The sequence below is a fragment of the Corvus cornix genome, chromosome 12 (assembly GCF_000738735.6).
Source record: "Corvus cornix cornix isolate S_Up_H32 chromosome 12, ASM73873v5, whole genome shotgun sequence".
NCBI classification, from domain to species: domain Eukaryota; kingdom Metazoa; phylum Chordata; class Aves; order Passeriformes; family Corvidae; genus Corvus; species Corvus cornix.
In genome coordinates this window covers 13604978-13631786 of record NC_046342.1, presented here as the reverse complement: position 1 = coordinate 13631786, position 26809 = coordinate 13604978, and the positions used below count along the sequence as shown (strand labels likewise).

General features: G+C 45.8%; 1 protein-coding gene across 31 annotated transcripts in view; it reads left to right on the top strand.

Annotated features, from left to right (window-relative positions):
• Window positions 1-26809, top strand: part of CADPS (calcium dependent secretion activator) — a 210863-nt gene that overhangs the window by 28560 nt on the left and 155494 nt on the right. For all 31 annotated transcript variants that reach the window (XM_039558671.1, XM_039558670.1, XM_039558664.1 and 28 more), the window contains exons 2-3: window positions 14223-14336; window positions 18476-18808. In XM_039558671.1, the coding sequence (XP_039414605.1) occupies window positions 14223-14336; window positions 18476-18808 (447 nt within the window). The remainder of the gene's footprint in view (window positions 1-14222; window positions 14337-18475; window positions 18809-26809) is intronic.

Genomic DNA, 26809 nt, shown 5'->3' with positions numbered 1-26809 from the left:
TGTGTCAGGATGAATTGGGATTTTCTTTTGCTCGCTTAAATCACATTTCTGTAAGAAATGTCTAAGGACTTAATTACAAAGCTCAAAAATAGTACATGGTTTGTAAAGAAGTAGTCACAGTTCAGAAGATTAAAGGAAAAAAAATTTCTACTTGCCACCTAAATTTAAGGAGAGCTTTAGTGTATCCTGGGAGATGGCATCAGAGAGAAAGGTGAGATTGCAAAGACAGACATCAACCAGGAGTGACTTATGCCCAGCAGTTCTGCATTCAGGCTTGGGGAACTTTGCTCCTGATAAAGACTTGGGCTTTTGAGTCAGTGAAGGCAAAAATATCTTCTCCAGGACTGGAGCTGATGGGCAGGGATGCTGAAGTTTGCAAGTTACTTCTGTTGCCAGCTTCCCTGACATTTTTTTTCCAATATTACTTAGGGGGGAGGATTTTATTGCTGATTTTGTTTGCTACAGCATGCATAATGTCTGACTTTCCAAGCCCACAGCCAGGGTTTCAGCTGGAACCTGGCATCTTTCTCTGCTGCGTGGGTCAAGCCAAGTGCTGAAACCTGGCTGGAAATGAGTTGGAGGTGGAACAGAGTTTCCCACCAGTTTGTCCTTCTCTTGTCAGTGTGGGCAGGATACTTGCCCACTCAAGAAACCGTTGTGTGTAGGTCTCTGAAGTTTGGAAATTGCAAACAAGGAGGGGCTGGATGGTGAAGTAATGTGGGCATTGCTGGAGAAAGCCCTGCCAAGGGGAATCAAGGGGAATGGGCTTGTTTGTGCCGCTTTCTAGCATTTCCCCTTTGTGCACGCCCCAGCCTGGCCCATCTTTCTGGGCAAAACCTGCTTGGTCACAGTTCAGCCTGGTCCCCTCTTCTTCATGAGGTTTTGAGGCCACAGGAGCTGCATGAGCCAGCACAGCTGGTGCTGTGGGTTTGGCATCACCTGCCTTCACCCGCACACTCCGTAGGTTCCCTGCCCATCTCCCAGCATTCCTACTCCCGCATCCAGCTGCCAGGGAAGCTCGCTGCCGATATCCCAGAGGGCTGGGAAAGCATTTGTCAATCACGGCTGCCTCTTCTGGAGCAGGCTGTGTGGGCCCATTCTGCAGTGTGTGTCATGCCAAGGGAGAGGCCATCGCTGGCTGTGCTGGTGCTGGCCCAGCAATCAGCACCAGGAGCGAAACTCTGAGCTCCTTTCATTCAAATGTTTTGAGGCATTTTCAGGTAAGAGACTGGATTCCCACATCCTCAGTTCTGCAGTATTTATTTAAGCACTATTTAAGATTAGTGGTTTTCCTTCCAATTTCTGCGGGTACCAGTTATCTCTAATTCCTCAGCGTAGGCTGAGGCTTCTAATAGGAATGTTTGAGCTAAAAAAAAAAAAAGGCAATCCATGCTGTAGGCTGAGGTGACCTGTAGTGGCTGGGATTGTCTGTGCATGTACAGCAGAGCCTGGGATCAGTTTTATGGGATCAGAGTAACATGGAGTACTGTGGTCCAGCTGCCAGCAAGCTCTGGGATCTGCTACCTGCACAGACCTGCTTCCAGGATATAGCCTGCTCTTCACACTTATTGGGAGGAGTAAAATGAGAGTAGTGATTCAATGCATTGTGCTCGTTTGGGGAGCTTATTTTCCCCCTTTTTGTGGTTTTGATTGTTATGGTTTCAGTGATCTCTTCCAGGGCTCCTAGAAGCAGAAGGGAAGCTCCAGGATGTAGGAATGCTGTAGGCAAGTGCTAGCACAGCTGCCTTTTATGAAGAATAATTTCATTTTGTCTTTTTCTGTATGCCCACGTGTTTTTCTGCTCCTACAAATACTCCTCAGAAATTATATGCTTCAGTTCTGCAGTAGCTTTGCTGCTTTTTGTGGGGGTTTCAACTTGTACTCTGAATATGCAGACAAACTCATTACCAGATGTAGCAACAGGCAATTCTTCCCTCCTGCCCTTTGGGATTGTGTTCTGCTCCCTCTGTGCACAGCCTGCTCTCCTCCCTCCTCTTGGGCTTTTTCAGCCACTGTAAGGTAGTGTAAGACACAGGAAATCTGGATTTTGAGCTTGGACAACATATTCTAGGGGTTTGTTGAAGAGGATATTTACTCCATCTGTTACATCCCCTTCTTCTGCAGGTTACTGTTCTTGTAGCATTGGCTTGCAATTCTGCACAACCCACAGCAAATGAGGAGCTCATCTGATGGGAAGAGGATAGCAGGCAGGTCTGACCCTCCCAGCAGAAATGCACAGAGGTCATCACTCACTCAAAGCCTTTAAAATTATTCTGCCTCAAGCCCAAAGAAGAAAAATGAATCTTTCTTCTTTTTGAGACAGCCTGCAATATACTACATTTCACAGGAATCCGTAAAACAGCTTTCCTGGCTTAAATGAGAGAGTTTTTAATGTGTAGGCATGTGTTTTTGGAAAGGATTTTTATGTAGGGCCATATACAACTGCTGTGTTGAAAACTGCCAGACTTTAGAGAGTTAATGTATAATAGTGGTACCAAACTTAGTCTTTTGGGTTTGTTAGGAAAGCTGGATGTTTTGAACTACTGTCTCTAACTTTTGGCCAAAAAAAGCCCCCCAGCCCACCAGAGGCACAAACAAAGACTTTTTTAAGGTGGTTTGTTTTGGGTTTTTTTTGACATCCAGCTTACCAGTAGTACTGTGTTTCCAGGCTGATGGGAAGGCGGTTGGACCAGACCAGATCTGGCTTCCTTTGCTTCCTGTGCCCAGGAGCCAACAGGAAAGATTTGTGCAGTTGGGTGCTGCTGCTGGGACTGGGTGGCTGGTGCTGGGTCACACCAAGTAGCTTTGGGGGGATGTTCTTTAGCTCTAATTAAACTTGGCAGGAGGTGAAGGGCAAAAGACAGCCAGCATGCCGGCCAGAGGCACCAAGGGCAGAGGGCTAGTTGCTCGGGGAGCCAGGATGTCCCTCTTGCCCCTGCCAGGTGCCTCCAGGGATGATTCAATCATATGTTGGTTGTGACATTGCTTCTTTCATTCCACTGGTGGGGTTTGCCTGGGGAAAGTCCCGGTGCCAAGCTGTGCTCAGCTCGGATGCCTCACCTCTGTCCTGCCACTAGTTCCCCAGGAGATCTCCCTGGGTTGCAAGGCTTGGACTGATCACTGCAGACTCCAGAGCCTGTCAGCCAGCAAATGGCCTTTTCCTTATCTTGAAAACCATGACTGAACTAATTTCATGCAAGCAGCTAATTGTGCCTTTGCAGATGGCCCACACCACACACAGGCTGTGTGTACCATGACTGCCCTAGCTGGGTTTCATTTATGCTTACAGCCCAAAGCTGAGTAAAGGTCACTGCTTCCTCCAGCCTCCCCTGCCAAGTGAATGTGCTCCAAGCCTGGAAATCTGAGCACTTGCTTGTGCAAAGCCACCCTTGGGGGTATGTCACCGTGGGGCTCTCGTCCCATCTCTATGATGCCTCAGGTAATTCACAAGATTTGCCCCCTTGTTTTCAGCCTCCTGACAGAAACTGGGTCCAAAGACTAGGGCTGTGGGAAACAAATTGGATAATTTTAACTGTGCCTTTCCTTAAACAATAGTAAATCACCCAGTGGAATGATGTTATTGCCAATGAATTTCCCTGATGTCTTTGAAGGAGCAGACAGACATTCTCAGTTATTCCAGGTACATACCAGCCATCCTGTGAAGGTATATTCCCGTGTCTCTGCCTGGTGGTGGGCCTGGAAAGTTGAAATGCTCTGTTTTCTTGCAGTAGTTTGTTGCCTCAGAACAAATTACCTTTTACTAAACTTTCTCTTCAAGCTCTGAACAACATGCCCTTGTAAAATCCAGTATTACTCACTTTAGCAGGAAATGTGAGGTGGAGGAGGAGGTGTACTACAGTTTCACACCTTTTCTCTTGTTTTTCTATCTAGAAGCAAATTCTGTTCTGGCTTGACTGATTGATTGAACCTTTTTCAAGTGCTGTCTGAAGGAGACAGCTTCTCTTTTAGTGGATCAGAGATGCATTTGGCTCTTACACAGATTTTCTTAAAATCTGGAGTGTTTTCTTTCTTTTTATTTCCTGGAAATCATGGCACATGCACAGAATAAGGGAAAATTTCAAACACGACAAGTTGTACTTATCCAGAGCTGTGGTGTGTAGTAGGTCACATCTTTTAGTGGGCTGCTTTGAAAATGTACTTTCTTTGGAAAAGAAATATTGCTCAGACCTGTGTCTGCTTCCTCTTCCGCTCCAGCAGCCCAATTTCATGTTGATTCAGACACCAGCCCTCTGTTTTGGGGGCTGGTGTTTTCCCCAGCTCTGGCAGGGGCAGCATGAGCATATGGGATGCCCACAGCAGGGCTCACCATTTCAGCCTTGTCTGCCTGAAAGCCCCTCTCCATTTCTTGCCATCTTGTTCATTCCCATCAAAGACATTCTCTCCCCTGCTAACTCTGCCAGGCTGAAAGCAGCACTTTCACAGAGTCTGGGATACACCAGGAGTCCTTGAGCCTCCATTCTTTTGTCTGCCACTTCTGCTAAGTAAGAACTGTTTTTAAAATAGCTTGTGACATGGAGGAGAGGCAGAGTTTAATGATCAAAATTATGCAAAAACAACGCCAGTGATGATAGATGTGCTTTTTCTTTTTTTGCCTTAAAAAAAGAATAGAGACAAGCCTGGGTTTCTTGTTTGGACATCTGAAGTGTCGGTAGGAGATCTTTAGCTCTTTAGATTGTTTAATATTTTTAAGTCAGCATGAGCCGCTGTATACATTAACCAGGAAGGATGATTGGCTTCTGCAACCTGTAAGGTCTGCCTGGAGTAGGAACACAGAGATGAAAATAGTTCAAATAGTGATTTAAAAGTGTCTGTAAAAGTAGCTTGCTTTTCATCTTGGATACCCAACATCCTAGCCTGTGAGAGGCTCTCAGTCTTTTCATGCATGTAGCCACTTCTGGAAAGAAACAAAGTGCTGTTACTCTCCCTCACAAATGGGAAATGCAGCACAGAGGGAGCAAACAAATGGGCTGTTGGAGAGCAAGGACTTCCCTGAATCTCAGAACCCCCCAGCAGAGACCACCTTGTGTTCCCACCTCATCCTTCACCCACATTTGTGGATCAGTTAGTTTATGGATATTTAACTGTCCTTAGGTTGTGCTTGGGATCTCCAAACCCACAATATACTGGGCCATTCCTAGCCCCTAGTCCAAGAACGGAGATGCTTGGATAGTGTCAGCAGCAATATGGGTTACTGATCTTTGGAGTGCTGAACTGTCCAAATAACACTGGCCCAGGTGGTGGAAAGAGGTTCTGTGCTGTTAGTTACCCCTCAGGAGGGGCTGGCAGAGTGTTCCTGGTCAAAGGGGCTCTGGCCACATAGATCAGCAGTGTAAAACCATCACTTCTATACAATTATTTCTTTTGGGATCCTGGGAATTGTTTGTGAATGCTCCTTTGTAGCACTCATACAAGATTTTGCACATTTTTTTTATCAAATAAATACAGTATCAGCTATCTATTGCAGATGATTGAATGAGAAGTTTTGCATCCCTGTCATGGGGACAGAAGCAGGAGGCTTAGGGCTTTGCAGCCACTGGGCAATAGATGCATAACATCCATACCCCAAATTGGCTTTTTTACTTCCTTTCAGTCAGGCTCTGAACATCCAAGTTCTGGAAGTTGTCCTCAGAATATTCTGAAATAAATACAAATTCTAGTAGGATCATAGCCCAACCTGTTCCTGACTTCTCCAAGGGTCTCGGCATGGGTGTCTCATGGAGAAGGACCTGTGATGTTCTCCAGCTCCCCACCTCCTTCCTTCACTGCAGCACACCAAGGTCTTGAGGCATGAAAGGATGTGAGGTAATGTCTCAGAAGCTGTGTCACGTTAACACTCACAGTCTTCAATAGACCATGTGTTGTTTTCCATCCAACAGAAAAAGAGGAGGAGTGAAAATGTTACTTTCCAAGACTGCCTGTAATGCTCCAGAGGAGAAGGAAGATCTTCCCTTGATCCTTTTTCCTGTGTTAAGTGTTTTTTGAGGTCTCAGAGCAGCAATGTGCACTGTATGTACCACATGTACTGCACTGCTGGAGTGAAAGGGCAGGCTAAGCCATTTCTGTTGCGTTTACAGAGTTCCTATACCAGTCAGAGCAAACATGTCTCAAAGTGCCCCTCTGGCCAGGCCTTTGCTAGCGGGATTTGCTGGACCAGACTGTGGTAGGCAGTTGTGTTAGTGGCCCTCAGGACTTGAGGTTAATCAGACTGGGACTGGGACTGGGAAGGAATAAGGAAGGTATTTGAGCCAGAGAGAGGAGGAGATGATAAACCAGCTGCAGAGTCCAGCCTGAGAGTAAAGCGATTTGTTTCCTGCCTTTGGGCACCCAAAGGGGTACCCAGTGTTGGGCAGCTTTGCTTGTCACTCTGCCCATTCTAGACAGCCTCCATTCTATCTGGCTCCTGGATTTATTGCGTAGATGTATTTCTGCTAGTATTTTTATGGGTTTGTTTTTATCTGTTTTATTAACAGAGCAGCTGCACTTTTACCACAGGCAGGATGATGCTGGGCTTTCTGCTGAAAGCTGCCACATTACAGTGATGTGTTTTACCCAGCAGACCTCACCAGGCAAGGCTCCCAGCACAGCAGAAGTCACCAGGGAGGTCTCTTAGAGCAGCAATCACCCCTCAGCCCATCCTCAGTCACTGGCCTAGTATTTAATCATTGCTATTTTTTGCTTCTGTTTTGTGCTGGCTTCTCTATTCTTCTAAGATCAAAGTCATATTTTTATTATCAGTAAAAAAATAGGGGCCTGTATCTGTTTGATCATACACAGAAAGGTACCCAGCAGGGCTAGCTTAGTCTGTTGGATCTGTCACAAACTCACTCTGCTAATGGCTTACTTAGGTAAAATAAGATCAAAGGTGGGTGAAGTTACAAGTTTTCTGTGCTCTTGTCAGGTGGCTCCATCTTGGGGTTACTTGCCAGCATGTCAGCTGCAGAGGAGGGACCAGCCAGGAGGAGACATGCAGGAGAAAGAAACTTGCAGGCAGGAGCAGAAATTCCTGATTGGAACCACAGTTGAGCATCCTGGTCTAGTGGGAGGTGTGTCTGCCCATGACAGAGGGGTTGGAACTTAATGATCTTTGAGGTCCCTTCCAACCCAAACAATTCTGTGATTCTGTGATTTTAATGGAAAAGGGGACCCTTTTCAGGGGAGAGATGCAAGGGTGGTATGTGAGCGTCAGATGGATACCCCGGTACAAACAAAGGTAGCAAGTGAAGCAGGCTGTGATGAAGTACCTTTTGATGTTCCTGCATCTAGGCTTGCTCTGTGGTGGCATGTTGAAAAAGGAAGGTGTAGCTTGGAAAGCACAAGGGGAAAGTCATCATGGCAAGGCCTAGTCCCAAGTCCTGGCTTTGCTTTCCTTTTTTAGCATTGTGCACTGCAGCGTGTCAGAAAGTAGGAGCATTTTAGGTCTTTCATGTATGTCAAAGAAATGTGCCTGGCTGGCAGAATGAATCATAGAAAAGAAATATACTCAGGGTTTGAGAGGATAAAAAAGCACATCCATGTATTTCAGAGAGCAGCTCAGAGCCTGTGCTTTGTCTCTCTGATAAATCTGCTACTGGATGTAGTTTGGGACAGTGGAAAGAGGACATCTGCACTGCTTGATCTAGAGCCTCTGTCTGCAGCTGGCTTAACCAAAGGGATTGATGTTTTGCCTTCCCATACATACCCAGCAATACTTGAGCCTCTTTACAGGAGAAATGTTCCAGCAAGTGCCAAAATCATTTAGCACTCACTGCTTGTGCTGCAAAGCTGCTGAAGTTTGCTTGTAATGACAGTGGTAGTGAGAGGTCCTGGCAGGGACTGGGGCTGGTGCTGTGGGGAGGCATGGCTGGGTGGTAGCTCTGTGGCTGGGCAGAGGAAGGCGCTTTCTTCCTCTGCAGGCGGCTCTAGTGGGTTTCCCTCCCCTTTGGTCACATTGCTGAAGCAGATATTTACCCTTAGGTCAGGAAATACTATTCTTGTCTTCTTGAGCTGCTTGAGTGAGAGGCCTGTTCAATCTCTGACCTCCAAATCAGTGCTGTGCTGGTGTGTAAGGACCCAGGAGCTGTTTGCATTGTTTGTGCTCAAACCCAGCCTGATCTCTGAGCACAGGGCAGGTAGGCATGTAGGAGTCTTTCTCCTGGAGGATTCCCATTGGTCTGACCCATCCCAAGCATCACAGGTGGGCTGAGCAGACAGGGCATGAGCTGCTGCAGGCAGAAGGAGTTGTGTGTGCTCTTCACTGCCCACATGTGTAATCCCAGGCACAGTCATGGTGCAGTCTTTTTCCCTGCAACAAATCAACTGGACACCTCTTCTGAGAGATGAGTAGGTGACACTAGGGTGGCTTGCCAGGACCATGTCTTTTTCTTGTCTGCCACTCACAAAGGATGAATGTGGCTGGAGAGTGGGTGGGCAGTGTGGATCATCAGGGCCTGTAAAGCATGGACTAAGGGGAGAGGCAACAAATCAAGCACCCATAAAGAGGGAATTGTACAGGCAGCAGTAAAACAGTGATTTGTGTATGGTCAGATTGTAAGGGTGTCCCTGGAAAGATGTATGGTGGCTATCAGGAAGCAAAGCACAAGAAGCTCTTTCTGGTAACAAGTATTAAATTTCACTGAAACAACCAGAAAAGGCACTGTTAGGTGGCTGGGAACAGTTGTCTGAGACTGGCAATTAATGCTGGTTGTGTATGTTAGCAGTGAAAAGCCAGCAGTGTTCAGTTGTTTGCAGAGCAGCTACACCTGCCCAGGAGAGTTTGCAATTAAAATCCCAAATGCTGGGTCTGTGAGTCACCCCACCTGTGGCCCTCTCTTGTAGTAGGGAAATCAACAGAGGGACAAGCTGGTACTTTTTCTCAGTGCAAAATAACCTGATTGGGTTTTTTTTTCTAGTCTCGTGCTCATTGCTGGGGCCTCTGACCTCTCTCCTAAGACCAGTGCTTGGCTGCTCTGGCCTCCCTCCACACCTTCCCTCCCACATTGTTTGTGTCATGACTGGTTTTCTGGCTATGGAAGCAGCAATGATGAGAGATGCTCATTTGGTTGGTTTAGATTTTTCCTAAATCACCTGGTGCTGAGGAGTAATAAAATATTTATTAGATGTTACAAAACCAAACCCAGAGCAACAGCACAGTGAGCAGTAAAATATTCCTCCTTTTCTCCCTGCAGTGGTCCCTGAGCAGCAGGTGCCCTAAGGAGGAAGAGCTCAGTGCTGCTTGTGGTTGACTGCTGCTGGGCTTTCTGGACAAAAGGCAGAAGTGTGTCCCCTGGGAATTACCTGCAGTCCTCAGCTGAAACAATTCCTTTAGGACAAGGGTGATGCTGATGGGCTGAGCCATTAGGGACCAGTGTGCAGTGCTGTGATGCATCCTCATGTCCTGCCTGCAGGAAAGACCCTTCCAGTGGGATGTGCAGTGTGCAAGGGTTCTGTGAGGCATCAGTGCACTGAAATATTCAGTCCTTGGTCAGAGGTGTTCAAGTGTGGCAGTAAAGAGGGTCACCTCTCAGCCACAGGGGTGCCTTTCACTTGGAAACATCCCTCTACACAGCCCAAATCTGATTGATTTCAGCAGCCATCACATTGATGGACAGGGCTTTATTAGCAGGTTTGAGTACCTGTACAGGTGTGGACATTATGCTGCTGCCTGCTACTGACAGATTCAGCAATCTACAATCTAGGATGGCCCCTCCTTCTAAATCTTCTGTTGGAATATGGTACTGCTGTAACATAATGTAGCTTGCAAGGGAGTTCTGGAGTCTCTGGCCCAATTTCCCTGTTCAAAGCAGGGCTCCCTCCCAAAACAGATAATTTTCATGCAGTCAGGCTGTGGAAATTTGCAAGGCTGGAGATGCCACCGCCTCTCTGGGCCCATTTTGGTGCTGTACTTACTCCTGCATGCTCAGACTCAGCAAAGCATTCTGGAGAGAGGATGGCTTAGTGAGGCACATTGCTGTGTATAACTCTTTTCAGGGAAGTTTTCTGTGGCAGACAGCTCCCTTTCCAGTGCTTGTGCTGCCCTGGTGTAGGTGAAGGAGGCTGGAGACAATGTGCAGAGATGGTGCCAGCTGTTCACTGGTTGGAGCACTTTGGAGAAGATGCCATGGCTCCCTGCATTCAGATTTGCTTTTGTTTCTGAGTCAGACTGAGTATGTGCAAAAATAACACAGAGCAAGAAAGCTGCTGGTGAACGTTTGTCCTTAAGTGGCTGATGTGCTGTTTGCTGGGATCTGCATCAAGCAGATTCATTTGGTTGCCTCTGTGATTTGCTTGTGGCTGGTGGGTCTTTAGTCAGTTTGTGAGGTCACTAGATTGTGCTGGGCATGTGGTTTTTCTTAACAAAGTTAGGCCAAGAAGGTAGGAATTATTTAGTGCCCATGTCTAGTCACTGGTGAGCTCTTCTGCATAATGTAGTCTGTTATGGGAAATATATCTGCCAAACTTTTTATTAAAAGCCATGCAATCCATGAGGGATGCCAGCCCAAAAGCTCCATGGGTGCTGTGCCTGATACCTGTGCCAGGAGTTCATCATCACTGCCTCAATTGATTACAGTTTTTAATATGCCTGTGTATATCTGGCAACTTAAATACACTCCCATGCTTTAGACAGGTAAAAGTCTGGGAAAAAATCTGCTGCATAAGCACACCACAGTATTAAATTGGGAGAGTTCTCTTGGGTCCAGAGTATTGTGTTCTGTGATCCCTGTGGAATGCAGAAATGACTGTTTTTTCTTTAATGGCTCACACGTGGGAAGTACTTGTGGGGAACATCAGAGAGGTTTGGAAAAGTGGGGGAAGGTAAACAGAATAAACCTCTTCGATCCACCCGTTTTTCCCACTTGCTCCCATCTCTCCTGTGTGATGGCACTTGGATTTGTGTTTGCATGGGAGGCAGTGAGGCTGTGCCCCCAACATCCTCACACCTACTGGGCTTGCAGCCTAACAGGGTTTCACCTCCTGCCACTGCTGGTGTGAAGGCTGTGATGTTGTTCTGATGTCCTTCCAAGTGGAAGTAATTCTGTTGTTTTCTGCTATTTGTGAGCACCCTATGGAAGGTAACTGAGAAGTGGTTTGTATTGGCCCCTTAATGGCCTTACTGGATCTGCAGAAGCTGCTGGCTTGCTTTATATGGATTTCTAGCTTATCACTGGTGCCTCTAATTGCAAGAGATAAAATAACACCCCTGCCTTTAAAGCACTTAAGCTTCCAGTTCAGTGTTCAGGGCACGTGCTCTTTTAAACCTGTGGCTGAGTTAGTGGCATCACTTGGCACTGCTTCAAGGCTCTGGAACATGATGCTGGTGCTGGACTGCTCCCCTGCCTTGCTCCAGCCTTTGCTGGGAGGTGCAGCCTCCTGGCTGCCCCAGGAGTGCTTCTGGGATTTGGCAGCAATGCCTGTGGGGCCCCATGGGGAAGGAAAGAGGCATAAAATAGGAGGTAGAGCATGTTGGGCACATTTGGTTGACCTCCAGGTCTGGTCTCCCTCCCTTGTAGTGCTGGCTTTCTGCACCAGGTGTTTGCTGCTGTGCTGCAGAAGCTAAGTCTAATATGAAAAGAGTTAAATGTGGCTCATATTGACTGCTTCCTTGATAACATCCCTAACAGTGGTGCAGACATGGATCAATACCCTGGTGGTGTCTCATCATCTGGTGGGGGTGTCAGGCTGAGGACTGGACTGTGTTGCAGCCTGGTGTGATCAGAGAGGATCTCCGTTTCCCAGGGTGGGGAAAATGCTGGTATACAGCTTAGCCAAGGAGGAGGCAACTGACACTCTAGCAGAGACAAATCTGATGATTCATTTCCACAGCCCCCAGGAACTTGTGTGTGAGCTGCATATTGGGAATTTCTAGGAATTTCAAGGAGCATCATTTGTTCTGAAGGTAGTCCAATCAGTACTGAGGAAGGAGCATAAAATACTGCTGCTAGATGGCATTAAAGGAATTGAACAAGCAAGGACTTTTGGAGGTTGTCCTAGGAAATAACTTGGACACAAAAATGTAATAAATATGCCATGCATGTTGTTAAAATCCCAAATGAAAAGTCTCTTGGGTGAGAGTATCTTGTGCTCTTAGTATGTCTGCTTGTGCCTCAGCACCCTGATTTCAGGGTTACCTGTAGTTTTTCTGTTTCTTACCATGGTTTTTTTATAGCATCTGTTCTCTGTCATTTCTTTCTGACATTCACAATGTTTGCTAATACAAAATCGTCAATATGTTTAATTAACATCTTGCCTTTCTCCCAGATAATGAAATGATTAATAAAACCCAGACCTAACACCTTCCCACAGGTGTCTCCCACTTGATCACTGCATTGTCTCTGGCTCCTCTTATCACTGACCCAGTTTTCAACTCCATCAGCTCAGATAGGTTTGGAGCCTGTTTTACATCTGATGTTGTGCATGTTGCCCAAGGGTTTGTGATGTCTAGGGTGCTGTTGGCAAACACCACAAAGGGGTTTAGGTGGCTGACATGGCAGATAGGATCTAAGTTTTGGTCCTAAGAGTCTGCCAGCCTAAAAGCCCTAAAAGCTCTAAGTTTTTGGCAGTGCTTTTCCTCTGGGCTCATGGCCCAAGGCTGAGGTGGGTCAGGTTAAGGGATGGTCCTTACTCCAGCCCTGTGATGCTGAGCTTTGTTGTATGTGTCAGACCCTGTGAAGTCTGGGCTGCTGTTTTGGGGGTGAGAATTACTCACCTTTCAGCACCCACAGGGTGGAGAAGTCTGTTCCACACTTTCTAAAGCAGAGCATTTTGAGTCTCACTTTGTCACTTTGATGAACACCTCTCCATTAGCAGTAGGATATACTAATCCCAGCTTATCACATCAAAGTGCTATTGCTCACTAACCCCCCTCAGCGTGGTGTTGTGGAATTAATTACCAGCGTTCATGATGTTTGTTACCACAGTCCTTAGGCACCCCGCATAGCACATCGTGATTGTAGCTCCAGTGATATTTATCAGTGCATTTTCCAAGTGGTCCCTCTCCTGCTTTATATCACTAGTGGTGTTCACCAGGCTTCATTATGCTCATTCTAGTTGTTTGAATCTCTGCAGTTTTTTATACTTTATTCAAAGCCACTTAGACACTTAGAGCCATTTATTTTATCTTTCTCTTCCATTCTAATAGGCTGGTTTCTTTCATTGGCATAGAAATGAGAAATAAAGACTCTTCTCTAGACCTTTTGTTTACTAATAAATACCCATACTAATTCTTACTGCTCTCCTTTTCCTTTAAGTTTGAAGTTGCCATATATACATATTGTTTGCTTCCTTCTGTCAAAATTAATTCTTATCCTCAAATGTGAAGTAACCCCATGGTAAACCAGGCCCAGCTATGTTTCAATCCCTGCAGCTCTTCAGCGTGAGTGTTGTCTACATCTTAAGATGTTAGGCTGGCATTGCTGCTACATGACTTATGTGCCTGCTGTGACTTTGTCTGCATTGTAAGCTGAAGAGGTGGGTTTTTAGCTATGTCTGGTTTTAAACTGACAGATAAATTGGAAAAATAATGGCATGCTATCTTACAAGGCTGGAATAAACCCTTGTAAGCTTTCTACTGATGTAATTGTGACAAACTTAGAATTGTCTTGTAAGTTATACCAGCTGTGTGCTGGACAGAAACTGTTTTGAGCAGCAAAGAGACAGCAGGGAAAGTCCTTGCTAGGATAAGGAGAACAGGTTTGCTCTCTCAGGATTTCTTGACATTAAATTCTTCCACCATTGGTATTGACTGTTGTTTTATGTGCGAGAAGCCAAAAGAAATGAGCAAGGATGGAAACCTCCCAAAAACCAACAGCCAGCTTGCAAGGCTTTCCATTTGGTATCAAAGCTCAGCTTCTGAAGGGGAGGAGAGACTGGGTGGAGAGGGGGTTGCACCAAAACAGATTCTTTCAAGCACTCACACAGCAGCTTGCTTCTGAATTGAGTATACCTGAAGTAGTAAAAGTCTTGTGTGCATTTCGTGGTGGCAGAGTTGTTTAGAAATGATATTCAGGGTGACTTCAGGTGCTTGTGATGCCTAAATGAACTCGCCAGGGTGCAGAGTGCATGTGTGTGTGTACCCATGTGTGGCTGGTTCCTCAACTATTGCTGCTGTCCCCAAAGGAGAGCAAAAATGCACTCCTTAATAAGATATTGCAGATCAATTACTGTGTTTTTTTCCCTCATACATAAACCTTTTTTGACTAATTTTCTCCTTTTGGCATGCTTTACAGATAAGTAAGCAGCAGCTCCAGACAATCAAAGATCGTTTTCAGGCCTTTCTCAACGGAGAAACCCAGATTGTGGCAGATGAAGCATTTATAAATGCTGTCCAAAGCTACTACGAGGTAAGGAGAGACAATGCAATGCTCTTATGAATCACCCCTATTCACAGATGGGGTTGAATTCTGAATTAATGGATTGTCCATTATCACACAGTATGAAGCAAAGGCAAGTGCAAAGTGGCTTCTGTCTGATGTCTGGTACATCACAATGTTTGGGAGGTTCAGGGTTTGAATGTAAACCATGGAACAACCATAGCAACCCCTATACCATGGTGTTTCCTTATAGCCTGATTATGGGGAAGACCGCCCTTCCTTTGAGATGAAAAATAATTTCCTGATACTTTTAAATGGTGAGTTTGCCATCTTCACTCTAAAACAGGGAAGATGGCAAAATCAGTAAAATCAATGTCATGTGCTCCCTGTTAAAAATACTGAGAGAAATCTGGGCAGCACATTCAGTTCTTCTGGAAGCTTTTGCATTGTGTCCAATTGACTTTGGGATTTTCAGCAAGAGTCTTGTCTTTTCTCTTTGGCATGACAAGTACTGCAAAGCAAAGGGGGAGGGAAGAGGATGTGCATCTATAAAACTAGATGATACCAGAGAACATGAAGCATCATTCATAATTGTGCAAAAGAATAATTATGCATGTCTTTTTGCACCTCTTTGTATGCAGCCTATAATGCTGCCTTTTATATCTCTGCTCAGAAGGAAAGAGCTTCTGGTTTTGAAGGAAATCAGTGCTTGTGATTTCTATGAGGAGTGTTGTTTATTTTTTTGCTAGCCTGTCTGCAAACCATTTCTCTTTCTCCCTAGAGCTATTCTGTCACAGAAGGTGAAGATTTTGAATTGCCTACATAAAATATTTCTCTAGAAGTGCAATCTAAGAGGGGACCAAAATCAGATACTAAAACTGAAGAGAATTTTAACTCTATAGGATATGACAACAGCTGCTTCTGTGTAAGGAAAGCACAAGTTATCTCTGGATTAACTCTGTTAAACCAGCCTAGTAGTTCCTGATCCATCGTTCTTTGTACAGGAAGAAAGTAGAGAGCCATTTACATCTTTTATCAGAAAAGAAATTGCCAAGGGATCATCACAGCTTCACTGAACAGGTGCTCTTAAAGAAAGTTTTCAAGATGGCGTGAGCTGTGTTTTAGGATGTAAGAGCAGCATAATCTGTTCAGATAAGATTATTGGGCAGGAAAAGGAAACTGCTTAAAACCAGGTAAAATATATCCCTATTTCATTGCAGGGTCTGGCTGAGCATTGTCACCTCCAGAAGTCCTGTGCTGTATAAATGCCCCAAGTTGAAACCAAACTGAAAAAGAGCAGTAGATTAGCACTAGATGTACGCAAGCCCATGTCTTCAAGTGGACCCTCCACTGGCTCTGTCCTGCTTAAAACAGGCCACATAGAGTGTAATGCATCACTGTGTCCTTTAGTATAACTTTCTTTTTCTTCTTTTTAACTGTTGGTCTCCTTTTATTGATGGCTGTGTGCTCTCAGCTTCTATGCAGCTGAAGCTTGGCTGTGTGGCTCTTCCTCGGCACCAGCTGCAGTGGCACAAGGCAAAGCCTGGCCACAGAAAGCCTCTGCCCCTCAGTGCCTGAGCAGTGTTCCCTGCTGAGAGTGTTCTACCCTCCTTCTCTGCAGAGACGTGCCCACCTTGGTTGATCCATTGTGCAAATCATGGCAGATCCTGCTTATCTCAGCTCCTGCAAATCTCAGTTTTATTCAATTAACTGTCTTTCTGCTGGGTGCTATCTAGAAATCAGCATTTACTGATCTATAAATCTGAATGATGGCTTGGAAAACATGCAGCTGAAACTGCTCATCTCTGTTCAGGACATGGCTGATGTTTCTAAAAGGTCCACTTATTAATGGTGCAGAATAATTTCATTACCTGGGAATGATTGGTTTTTTGCAGAGGGAAAAAAGGTAAGGGTGACATTGCAGGTCAGAAATGCATTTGCTGTTGCCTTGAATGTGTTTGCATGACCACATTTTGCTGTTATTCTGGCTGTCAGGGTAAGCATGTGGTTGTCAGTCTTAGGCTAGTTCACAGGCTGTTATCAAATTAAAAAATTGAGTGATCCACTGCTGCTCTGCAAAGCATCGCTGTGCCTGCAGGAATGCTGCAGCCCTGTGTGCACAGACAGGCCCAGCATACTTCAGCACACTGCAGGGGAGCTTTTCTCAGGTCCTTTTCTCAGGTCCTCATTAGAAAATGAGTAAAGATTTGTCTGTCAACCAGCACATTTTGCAGCAGTTGCTTCAGTGCATATGATGGAAGATTTCCACTCTGCTGTGGGCAGACAGAGACACAGTGGCATGGTGGGCTCATCTGTGCGTGTGGCAGGAGATGCCTGACCCAGCTCCTGGAGGTCAGTTCTCTTCTGCAAAGTTTGGTGTGTGCACCCATGCTAGGATTTTGTTCTAGGCAATTCTTGGCTTCTGGCAACCCTACTAAGCAGTCCTACAGCCAGGTGACTCACCTGGTATTTTTTAAAGAAAACAGGACAAAACACCTTTTTTTAATCTTTTTTTTATCTTCCTATTTCACGGTTTCTGCTGCTTTGTGTCTGACTGGTGCTCTCCTGTGCATGCCTCCTTCCTGCCAGCTGCAGCCTTCCTTTCCTCTGCTGGCTGCTGCTCCACACCCAGGGAGGAAAAATCAGGGCTGAGGGAATATGGGGAGCCAGATCCCACTGCTCACGATGCTGGGGGTGAGGACCATGGATAACAACAGCCACTGGTGCTGGCAGGATGGGAAGTCGTTAGCACTGTCACACAGGTTCAAGTCTGGGCACCTGGCATGGATGAGGAGACATGGGAGCCCAGGATGTTGCAGTGGGGCTGGTCACTGTGACCTCCCACCATTTCCTGCAGTCAGTGTGTTGATAATTTCCTTGGCTGCATCAGGAGCTTGGGTCTTAATAGCTCTCACCCATTACTTGAAAACACCTGCACATACCTGGGGCGTTATCACTCATATTTAATCTCTACAAGGAAATGAAGCACATGCTGCTGTTGTTTCAGCATGGACTGAAGAGGTTGCTGGTGGCATCCTGCCTGTCTTGTCTGCAGGGAGTGAGTACTCCCACGGTGGTAAACATTGGAAGGAAACAACCCAGCTCTTCCTCAGCATCATTTTTGGGCTGGTTCTTGGACAAAACCCACTACAACAGATTCCTGTGCCATCAAGCATCTAGGAACATGGATTGCTGTGTTGCTGAATGGTATATAAAAAAAAAATCTATTGTGTCCTTAGGTCATCCTCAAGCTCTTTAATTATTGAGAAGTGACAGATACACCTCTGTGAGTGCACAGCTTCTTCCCAAGCTGCTGTATTCATCAGTTCTCAGCATTATTAATAAAACAGCAGTTTTCTTACTGGATATTGATTGCTCTTCTGTGTTCAGGACTTGGGAGAGGAGAGCCAACACAATATCCCTCTGTCTCTCTCACCCTTCATCTCTGTGTTGCTCCCAGTACATCTGTGGTCTGTAGGAGTCAACAACAGTCAACTCCTACAATGTTTTGACCCTTTTGCTGCTCTTGCAGTGGGAAGAACATCTTTGTCAAATGTCTTCTCCCTTCCTTTCTCCTGCTATCAGTGCCCTGCACCTCTGCAAAGGTTCAAGCCTTGCTGAACCATCTTGCACTTCCCATTCCTGTGACAGCAGGGCTGATGGCAAGGATCTCCTCTGGTGCAGCAGAATTAAGGTGTAAGCCTGGTCATTGCAGAGGTTTTCCAGGGGCCTGGCTACCAGGATAAATCCAGTGCAGTGCTGTTGTCTTGAGTAAGATGACTTTACTCCCTCTAACAGGGCAGAACTTGGTTAGGTGAATGTAGTTGTGCAAAAACTTCCTTATTAAAACATCAGACTGAACAAAATAAAATCCTGCTCTCCTGAAGGGCATTTATGTATCTGGTGAGGTGTGACCATAACATCACATCAAATCCTAATTGCATCAAAATCTTTTATTTTAGTGGAGGCAAAGCAGAAACTTCACCTGATTTCATTACACTTCCCAAAGTACAGCTGAAACCTCTGGCAGCATGTGGCACTTGAGTGAGAAGTTAGAGAATGTCCTGGCAGTCAATAGGCAGCTTCCCAGCAGTGAAACCACCTTTTGTGGTACTTAAGGGGGATTTTTTTTTAACTGACACCGTTTGAAATCACCCTTTTCTTTGCAGGTATTCCTGAAAAGTGACCGCGTTGCCAGGATGGTGCAGAGTGGAGGGTGCTCAGCAAATGACTCCCGGGAGGTCTTCAAGAAGCACATTGAGAAGAGAGTGCGCAGCCTGCCAGAAATTGATGGCCTCAGCAAGGAGACAGTCCTGAGCTCTTGGATGGCAAAGTTTGATGCCATTTACCGTGGGGAGGAGGATCCCCGGAAGCAACAGGCCAGGATGACAGCGAGTGCTGCCTCAGAGCTCATTCTCAGCAAGGAGCAGCTCTATGAGATGTTCCAGAACATTTTGGGGATCAAGAAATTTGAGCATCAGCTTCTGTACAATGCATGTCAGGTAAGGTGGGAATGGAACAGGGTTTTTTGGGGAAGGCTTGCCAATGGGAAATACTGGTGTTATAAACTGGAAATTTTGGGTCTGACCAGATTCTTTTGTAGAGAACATCCATCAAGGAGGTGGGGGTTGGTTTATGGTGGGACTTCCGCACTGCCAGTTTTGTTCTGGCTATCCAAGTGGGCCTCCTTCTCTTGCTCATTTTCTTGTGCAATTCCATAGGATTGATGAGATGGGAAAATTTTATTCCTCAGCTCTATATCTGGGTGAGCAGGTCTTTGAGGTGGTTAAGTGGGCTGTTTGGCTGTGGCTTGTTTGTCCTTCCTGTGTCACATCACCAGTCTAAATGACTGAGGTTCTTACAGCCTGTGATACCAGTAATCAGATCCCAGGAGTCCCTGTGGTGGGTGGCTTATGCAAACTTGCTCAGCGAGGTTATACAGGTTCTCCTTAAGTAGAGGGAGCTCTGTGATCCTTGCATGCCTGTGGTGGAAGGAAAGAGCATCCCAAGCCCCTGTGACCTCAGGGCAGCTCTGCTTACACTTGAAAATCTTTCCCATTCCTCTCTTTCTACCCCAGCAAGAGCCAGTTCTCCAGAGTTGCGTAGCTGGGACTCTGCAGCGCTGCTTGTGTTTCCAGCAGCTCTTGCTGAGGGCTGTCAGTGGCTATCCAGGCTGTTGGTGACCCAGATTACAGTCCCCTGCTATTGGATATAAATATCACAGGCAGGATAAAGGATGCCAGAGTCACGGAGAGAGTAAGGTGTGAAAGTTTTCGGAGGAGGAGCAGACCTCAATCTTCCCTGTAATTCAGGGCTTCAGCTTCTTCTTGAAATGAATACATTTGAGACCAATTCTGTCTGTCTTCTGTCTAGACATTTCCAATTCTTTTTAAGACACAGAGAATTATGGTTGATTTGTTTTTACCCCTGTAAGGAGCTTAGTTATCTTGCATTTGTTCTTCTTCATCTCAGACCTTAATGGCAGAGTGGGGAGAGTATAATAAATGTCCCTGAGTAATGTGTCTTGATAGCAAAAACCGCAATGGACCTCATAAATTGTTTACACAGATTTTGTGCCTCCATCCTCTGTTGGAAGAATTCTTTAAAATCAAAACCATGTTTTCAGTGGTGTGTCAAGAACTGAGTCAGTTCTGCAGTGTTTTGGTTTATTTTTTAACTTAAACCAACTCCAGCCCTGTGTCTCATCCTCCCTTGACCTGTGCTTTGCTAAGGACCAGGGTGGCTTTGTGTAAGCATGTGCGTGATCCTTCCCTCCTGGTTTGTGCTTCCCACTGATGCAGAAAACAGTGTTTGATCACAGCTGCCCTGCTTTGTGGATGATATCTGCTTTTGAGAACCTTCCTGGCTGACACCATGAACCCAGAGGCTGCTCCCTGCAAATTGCCCTGTTGCATCAAGCAATCTTTTTCCTGCATGGGTCCTGTTTTCAATCTGAAAGTGGAGGATTTAATTCTGGGTCTTTTCTAGTACTTGGAGGCAGTAAACCTGTAATTTAAGCTTTTAGAGAAAGACATAATTTCTGATGAAAGCAAGAATTGGCGTGGGCGTTACTGTTTTTAATACCTGGATAGTGAGGATTAGCTATGCAGAAGGGAAAGCCCTTTGTGCAAGGCACGGCTCAGAAAGCTGCAAAGCCAGCAGTCATTGAGCAGCTGGGTGTTTTCCTGGATGCAGTGGGAGTGCTTAAAGTGCCGTGGTGCCGGTGCAGTGGGGTGGGACCCTGTCCCACGGGGAACAGGTCACTGCTGCTCCTTCCCCCTTTGCAGAGGGAAGGCAGCAGTGAGCACCCAGGGAAACCACAGGCTTTGCTCTGGGGACCCTTTTTTGATGCTACCTGTGGTCATGTCATTTGGGCTATACCAGTGGGGTCTTTGGAGCTCTCTGGCCACCAGCAGCCCTTAGGGGAACGACAGCAGATGCTTTGTACTTCTTTTTTGCCATGAAGCACCAGAATTGCCGTTGAACACTACTCTTTCCACAGGGCCTCAGCCATTGCTTGCAGCCAGTCTGTTGGGGATAGTCATGAGCTTCTCAGTGGCAATTTGGCATGGTATAAGCTACACTTTTTTTGACCTATGCTTGTCTGCCGTGCTTGGGATGAATTGGGAAAAGCAGCCTTTTCCCTGGCAGGCTGTCTGAATGCCACCGCTCTCCAGAGTGGCAGCACTGTGCTGTTCATGCAGTTTATCAGTCAGTCACCTGTGATTAGAAAAGCAAAGCCCATTGTCTTCTGTGGAGGGGCTGGCCTGTGCTCTCCCTTGCCTTGGTGTGCCGGGTGAAATTGCCCAGAGGCTGTGCAAGAATGCAAGGGGTGACAAGGCTTGGCCTAGTTGTCCTCTGAAAGCATGAGCAGGAATGGTGCTGAGAGTACCAAACACTGCTGGTACTTCTGTGGTCTGAAAGTAGATGCTTTTCTCTATGCAGCCTCCTGTTACATCACATTAATTGCATAATGATTGCATCACTGGGACTGCATTTCCATTCACTTCTGAGATAATATTTTGTTTGTGCACAAGGAGGATGATTTCTAAAGAGATTTTTTAATACAATATCCCCAGGTGGCATGAGATAAGTGTATTTTTAATGTGATAGCAGTGATTTAGCAGGATCTGAGACAGCAGTTATTGATAGCAAGGTATTGATGCAGTTGGAAAGGCTTTTAGGAAACAAAGATGGGAAGTGGTGTTAGCAGAATAGTTGTGAAGATTACAGTGTTGTTAAGCACAAGCTCTGACTAGAACATTTTAAATAATACACAGTCTTGCATTTTTGCATAACACATGCCACGTGGCTTGGTGTTTCTGCTCCACTGGAGTCAGTGTGGGAATTGAGCATCTCTGGCTCCAGCAGCGAGCTCCTCTGCTGTGTGAGAGGTGTGGTGCAGGGAGAAGTGTGTTTCAGTCTGGGGTTTCTGGTCCAGAACCTGTTGGCAAGACTTAAATTTAGCTCTTCTGCTTTGTATTTAACCTGTGGCTGTGGAAGAGTCATAGAGGAGCTGTTTTCTGTAAGTGTTGGGCAATTCCAAACTTGGGTTCTTGCTGCATTTCCTTGGGTATTCTTATTTCCTGCTGACCTTCATGATGGCTGAATTCAGCAGCATCTCTGAAAATCAGGCTGTGGTATTCTCCCTGTCTTGTTCTTTCCCAGCCATAGGGCAGTGATTTACTTTTCTGTCTCAAGCTGTGTTTGGAAGTAATTTTTAGCTATGATGAGAAGAGCCAGAGCTGGTACAGTGCTGTTTGGTTAATCCAGCAGCAGGAGCAGATGTCCAGATCGTGTCTGTGATGAGCTGTGCTACTCCATCCTCCTGCTTCAGAGGAAGACTGTGCTCTCCCTGCAGAACTGCCTGAACTCTCAGGCTTCACAGTCACTTTCTCTTCTTTCCTGGGCCTGAAGTGTCCCATATACTGTGGCAAAATAACCTGTGCTAAGCGTAGTTCCCTTAGATGTAAGATTTGAAAGCAAATAACTAAATACAGGCATGTCCAACCTGCTGAGTGATACTAATACATGGTTGTGGTTTTTCAGCATCTATTTCTGTCCATCTGTGTAGAAGGCAAAACATCAGAGAAGTGTGCATGTGTGGGTGGGCTGCAACACACAACAGGTCTCATCGCTGTCTGGTGGCTATTTCATGTAAAGCATAAAGACTTTTTACCAGTGCAATTGGAATTGTTTCCTAAGTTTTGGGGCCCTGTGATTTTAACTAGGAAACATTTCAACCCAAATTTTCTTGAATGGAGCTGGCTTAAAACTAGAATTCACTGTTTTGACATTTATTTTTGCAGCTGAATTAGGACACTATGTCCAAAGGCTGACATTTCTCACAAAGCAGAAAGTTTCCCTGCCAAAAAAACCTGACTCAAGTGTTTGATTTTAGCTCAAGTCAATATTAGAAATGATTTGCTGAGGTGTCTTGCCTTCTGCCCCTCTCTCTCATCTCTGCAGTTTGTGTGGTTCTACCAAACTTGGTTTCTTTACTTGCTCTGATGTGTTGAGCCCCTCATGTGCCTGTCACACGCCCAACATGTGTCAATCATATGCCTGGCACACGGTCACATGGCCATCATGTACCCAGTGTGTGCCAAACACGTGGCATGAGCTGACTTTGCTGACTTAGCTGAAAGTTGGAGACATCTCCTTAAAAATATTTCGTAAGTCCTTTCTGTTTGAAGAGAAGCTGGAGTGGTACTTGGAAGCTGCAGCCCAAGTAGGACAGAAACTCATGTGAGGCACTGTGACAGCTCAGACAGTGAGATGAAGGCTAAGGTCACCTCAGAATAAATGTTTGGTTTGTGTGTATCCTCCCCAGACCAAGTATTTCATTTAGTTTGTTGTGATTAAGAATTCCCAGCCATGCCTTGCAAAGAGCATTGAGCCCAGGATTGTTGTACACAGCATGGAGTTACCTGTCTGTGCACATCTCTGTGCCTTCAGTTCAGGGACTCAGGGGTTTATGATCAGATCCATCCCTTCTGCTCCCCATTTAAAGAAAACAAAGCAATTCCTTTTTATTCTAGCTTCATCTTGAAGCTCAATGTCTATGAAATGTGTATCTGCAGTTCTGAGCATTTAAGCACTAAGTATAGCCATAATGACCCCTCTGAAAGGGTGGGAGGTTTGCTTGGATCCCACAGCCCCCTACAAACAGCCTGTCCTGGGGATGGTGGTTGTGAGCTGGGACTGCTATGGGGCTGCAGGCAAGAACCAGTGAGCCTCCATGGCCTCCTCTCTCCAGGGCTGGATGCATGTGCCATGGACAACCAGCAGCTTTGTCGAGCACTGCTTGGCCTCTTGCAAATCCCTAGGGCATCAGCCTTACCCTCTGGCACTTTTTTCCCTCTTTTACTATTTAAAACTCCTTTTGGTCGCTCCACCTATTTTCACACTGTGAGCATCATCCCTGCCCCGCCTTCTCCCCCCCCACTTAAAACAAAGCCATCACCAATAAAAATGGGTTAAAGTGGTTTAGAGATGATCAAAAGCTTCAAAATCCATGAAATGTCGTGGTCTGTTTTCAGTAATTCTGTATTTATTTCCATGGAAACAGAAATGGCAGCCTGGAGCCTTCTGCAGGGTTGTAATTACTCCTGTAGCAGCCAGTGGCAGCCACAGAATCCTGTCAGGGCCCGAACATCTCCCAGAGCCTGCTGTGATTTAGCACCCAATAGGAAATTGAAAAAAGGAAAAAGTGCTGGGAAGTGAATGAAATCTTCCCTGTCATAACAATGCAACGTGGATACACACATGGTCCTTTGGGAAGGAGAGGCAGTTGCCCTTCTTCATCAGCTGAGGGTGCAACGTTTTGAAGACCGATGTTGGCATGGGAGGGCAGAGGAACTGAGAGGGACAGTGCAATGTCAGGGAAGGGGCGAGGGTGGTGTCTGGCTCTGCTGGACCCTCGGTTGCCAGATACATCCTTTGAGAGGGGTTTGCTGATGGAGGTTACCCAGAAGGTACAGAGAAGTCCCATGATTGTCCCTGTTGGTCCCAGGCAGTGCAGAAACAGTGACCCTATGTGTGATGCATTGTTTGATGTCTATAATTTGGAGCGGGAGAGGTGGTTGAGATGGGTCATCTGTCAGCTCCAGCATCCAATGAGAGCTGCAGGGAAGTCCTCAGCCAGTTGGAGGGACAGGGCAGGGCAGCAAGCGGGGTGGCCCTGCCAGCCCAGCAGTGTGCCACAGTGCTGCTGCCTTTTGGGGAGGACAATGCAGAGATCACTCTCTGCCAGGGTGGGACCCAAGCTGTCATCATCCAGTGTCTGATTTGCACAGACATGTGTGGACCTATGTGCACACCCATTAGCTGCAGGATCAGCTTATGTTCTGTGCTGTTATGGACTTAGAGAGCAATCTTGGCCCTTGTAATTAAATTTAAAGCAAATTAGCTCTTCTATTAAACAAAATAAATCTGATGTAGCCTAGTGCTGTATTCTCCAGCTATGGCTGATCAATCGCTCCTGCGAAAAGCAGGCAAATGCTGCTGAGCAGATGGTCTTGGCTGAGGCATGGTCAATTAAACTAATTAAAGATGCTTTCATTTAATCAGAGGGTGTTTTAACCCTGTTAACTGCCAGTTGGGAATGTGTTTTTGTGTACTAGGAACTTCCAGTTCTGGCCCTTCTGTGGACTTCTGCTGGTTTTCAGACCCATTACAGAAACCAGGCTAGAGTGTGCATCCAAACATATATCTAGCAGAGAAATTATAATGTCATGCAACAATAGTGATGACTTGCAAAGGAGAATGCAGTTGTTTTCTTCTGACACTAACCAGAAATGTTTATTAGCATGAAGAACTCTTCTGCAATGAATCCTTCCCACGCTACCTCCTGCCAGCCTTCCCTCTGGATTTAAGGGTGTGGCTGCCTCTCCACAGCCTAGCCAAATGTCACTTATTCCACCAAAACAAGCAGTGGGTTGTCATGGTGTATTATTTAAGGGACAGAAAATGGTTTCAGCATCCAGACAGGTTCTGGAGTGGAGGAGCAGCCTCTTATTTCAGCTCTGTGCTGCTATTTAAAACATCTTGGCTGCTGGAAGCTCCTCTTCCTAGGGGCTCTGGAGATGAGTTTAATTCATTATTTGCTGCAGGAGTCCACGAGGACTCTGAGCTGAAGCCTTCTTTTCAGATTCTGTGATTTGTCACAACTGGGCACCCTCACAATTTCCTGTCCCCCGCTTCTGATCTGCTCCCCTGCCCTCGCTGTAAGGGGTGACACCACTTGCCAGTATGGTAAGAGCCACCAAGAGAGCTTGTTAGTCTCATGGAAGATCATGCCAAATGTTCTCAAGAAGCAGCACTAGAACAAACTCATGCGTAGAGACCATGAGTGACCCCCTCTCTGGGCTGCACAAAAGGCTGCAGCATGCTGGGACCCCCTTCCTCTGCCTTTCCAGCAGCTTGTACAGATTAAATTAGAAACAGTTTTACTTTATCCAGAGGCCATGTGGACAACTCCTGCTTCAGCAATATGGATCCCTGCAGCTACATTAGGGCTAAAATCAGGATGATTTTCAAGATGTTCATCCTTTGTGAAATGATAAAACCCTTTTTTACCCTTACTAATTAATGAGATGTTTTTATGGTGCAGCATCAGCAGAACACTCTTTGTTGTCTGTGTGGATTGATTAATTTCTGCAGTTTAAGGCTTAAACTACCATCAAGATATCTCTTCCATTTATTTTTGTTTCAACTGGCCCATGAATACTTTTCATCATCTGCATTCATGCTGTAAAAGAATGCATAAAAAATAACTATGGTTACCTTATAAAACATCATATCGATGACTTGACATTTCCAATCTATCTTAGCCCCTTTATTGAAGGACTGTTGTTTCTTTTCTTTCACTGAAAACATAGTTGTTGGCATGACTTTTCTGCTGCTTAGCCAATGTTTGGGGTTTTTTTCCACCAGATTGGGAGCCTCATTTCAAATGGATGTTTATTAATACAATTTCGTTTCCCTACTACAACCTTGCATTCTGAAAAGAGTAAGTTGGGTTGTGAATTCCTGGCTCTAGGTAGGAGCAGTTGGGGAAAGTATGAAGGATTTAACTAGCTGGTATGTTGATCTGCTGCCATTTGCAGACTAGCTGACGTCTCTGGGAAGAGAAACACTTTGATCCTGAGATATTAACTGGGAGATGTGTTCTGGTGTCTGCTGCCTCTGCAAGTGCCTGGCTGCTTCCACCTCTGAGCTTTATTTTGGGAATAGATCAGAAGATGGACCATTTCTGGCACAGTTGGGCAGGGAGATGCTGAAGCGGTGGGGAAGGTTTTGCAAAAGCTTGAGAAATAGGAGAGTCCTTGAGCATCACTAAGTGTAACAACATTGGGGAATTACAGCTTGAAACCGTTTCAGTGGAGAGGAGATTTGGGATGGCAAAAGTACAGACTCCAGAAGTGTTACCTGTATTGTTTTTGTCAGAGAGGAGACTGAAAAATGGGGGAGCAAGTGGAGAATCAGCAAGTTGCTGATTT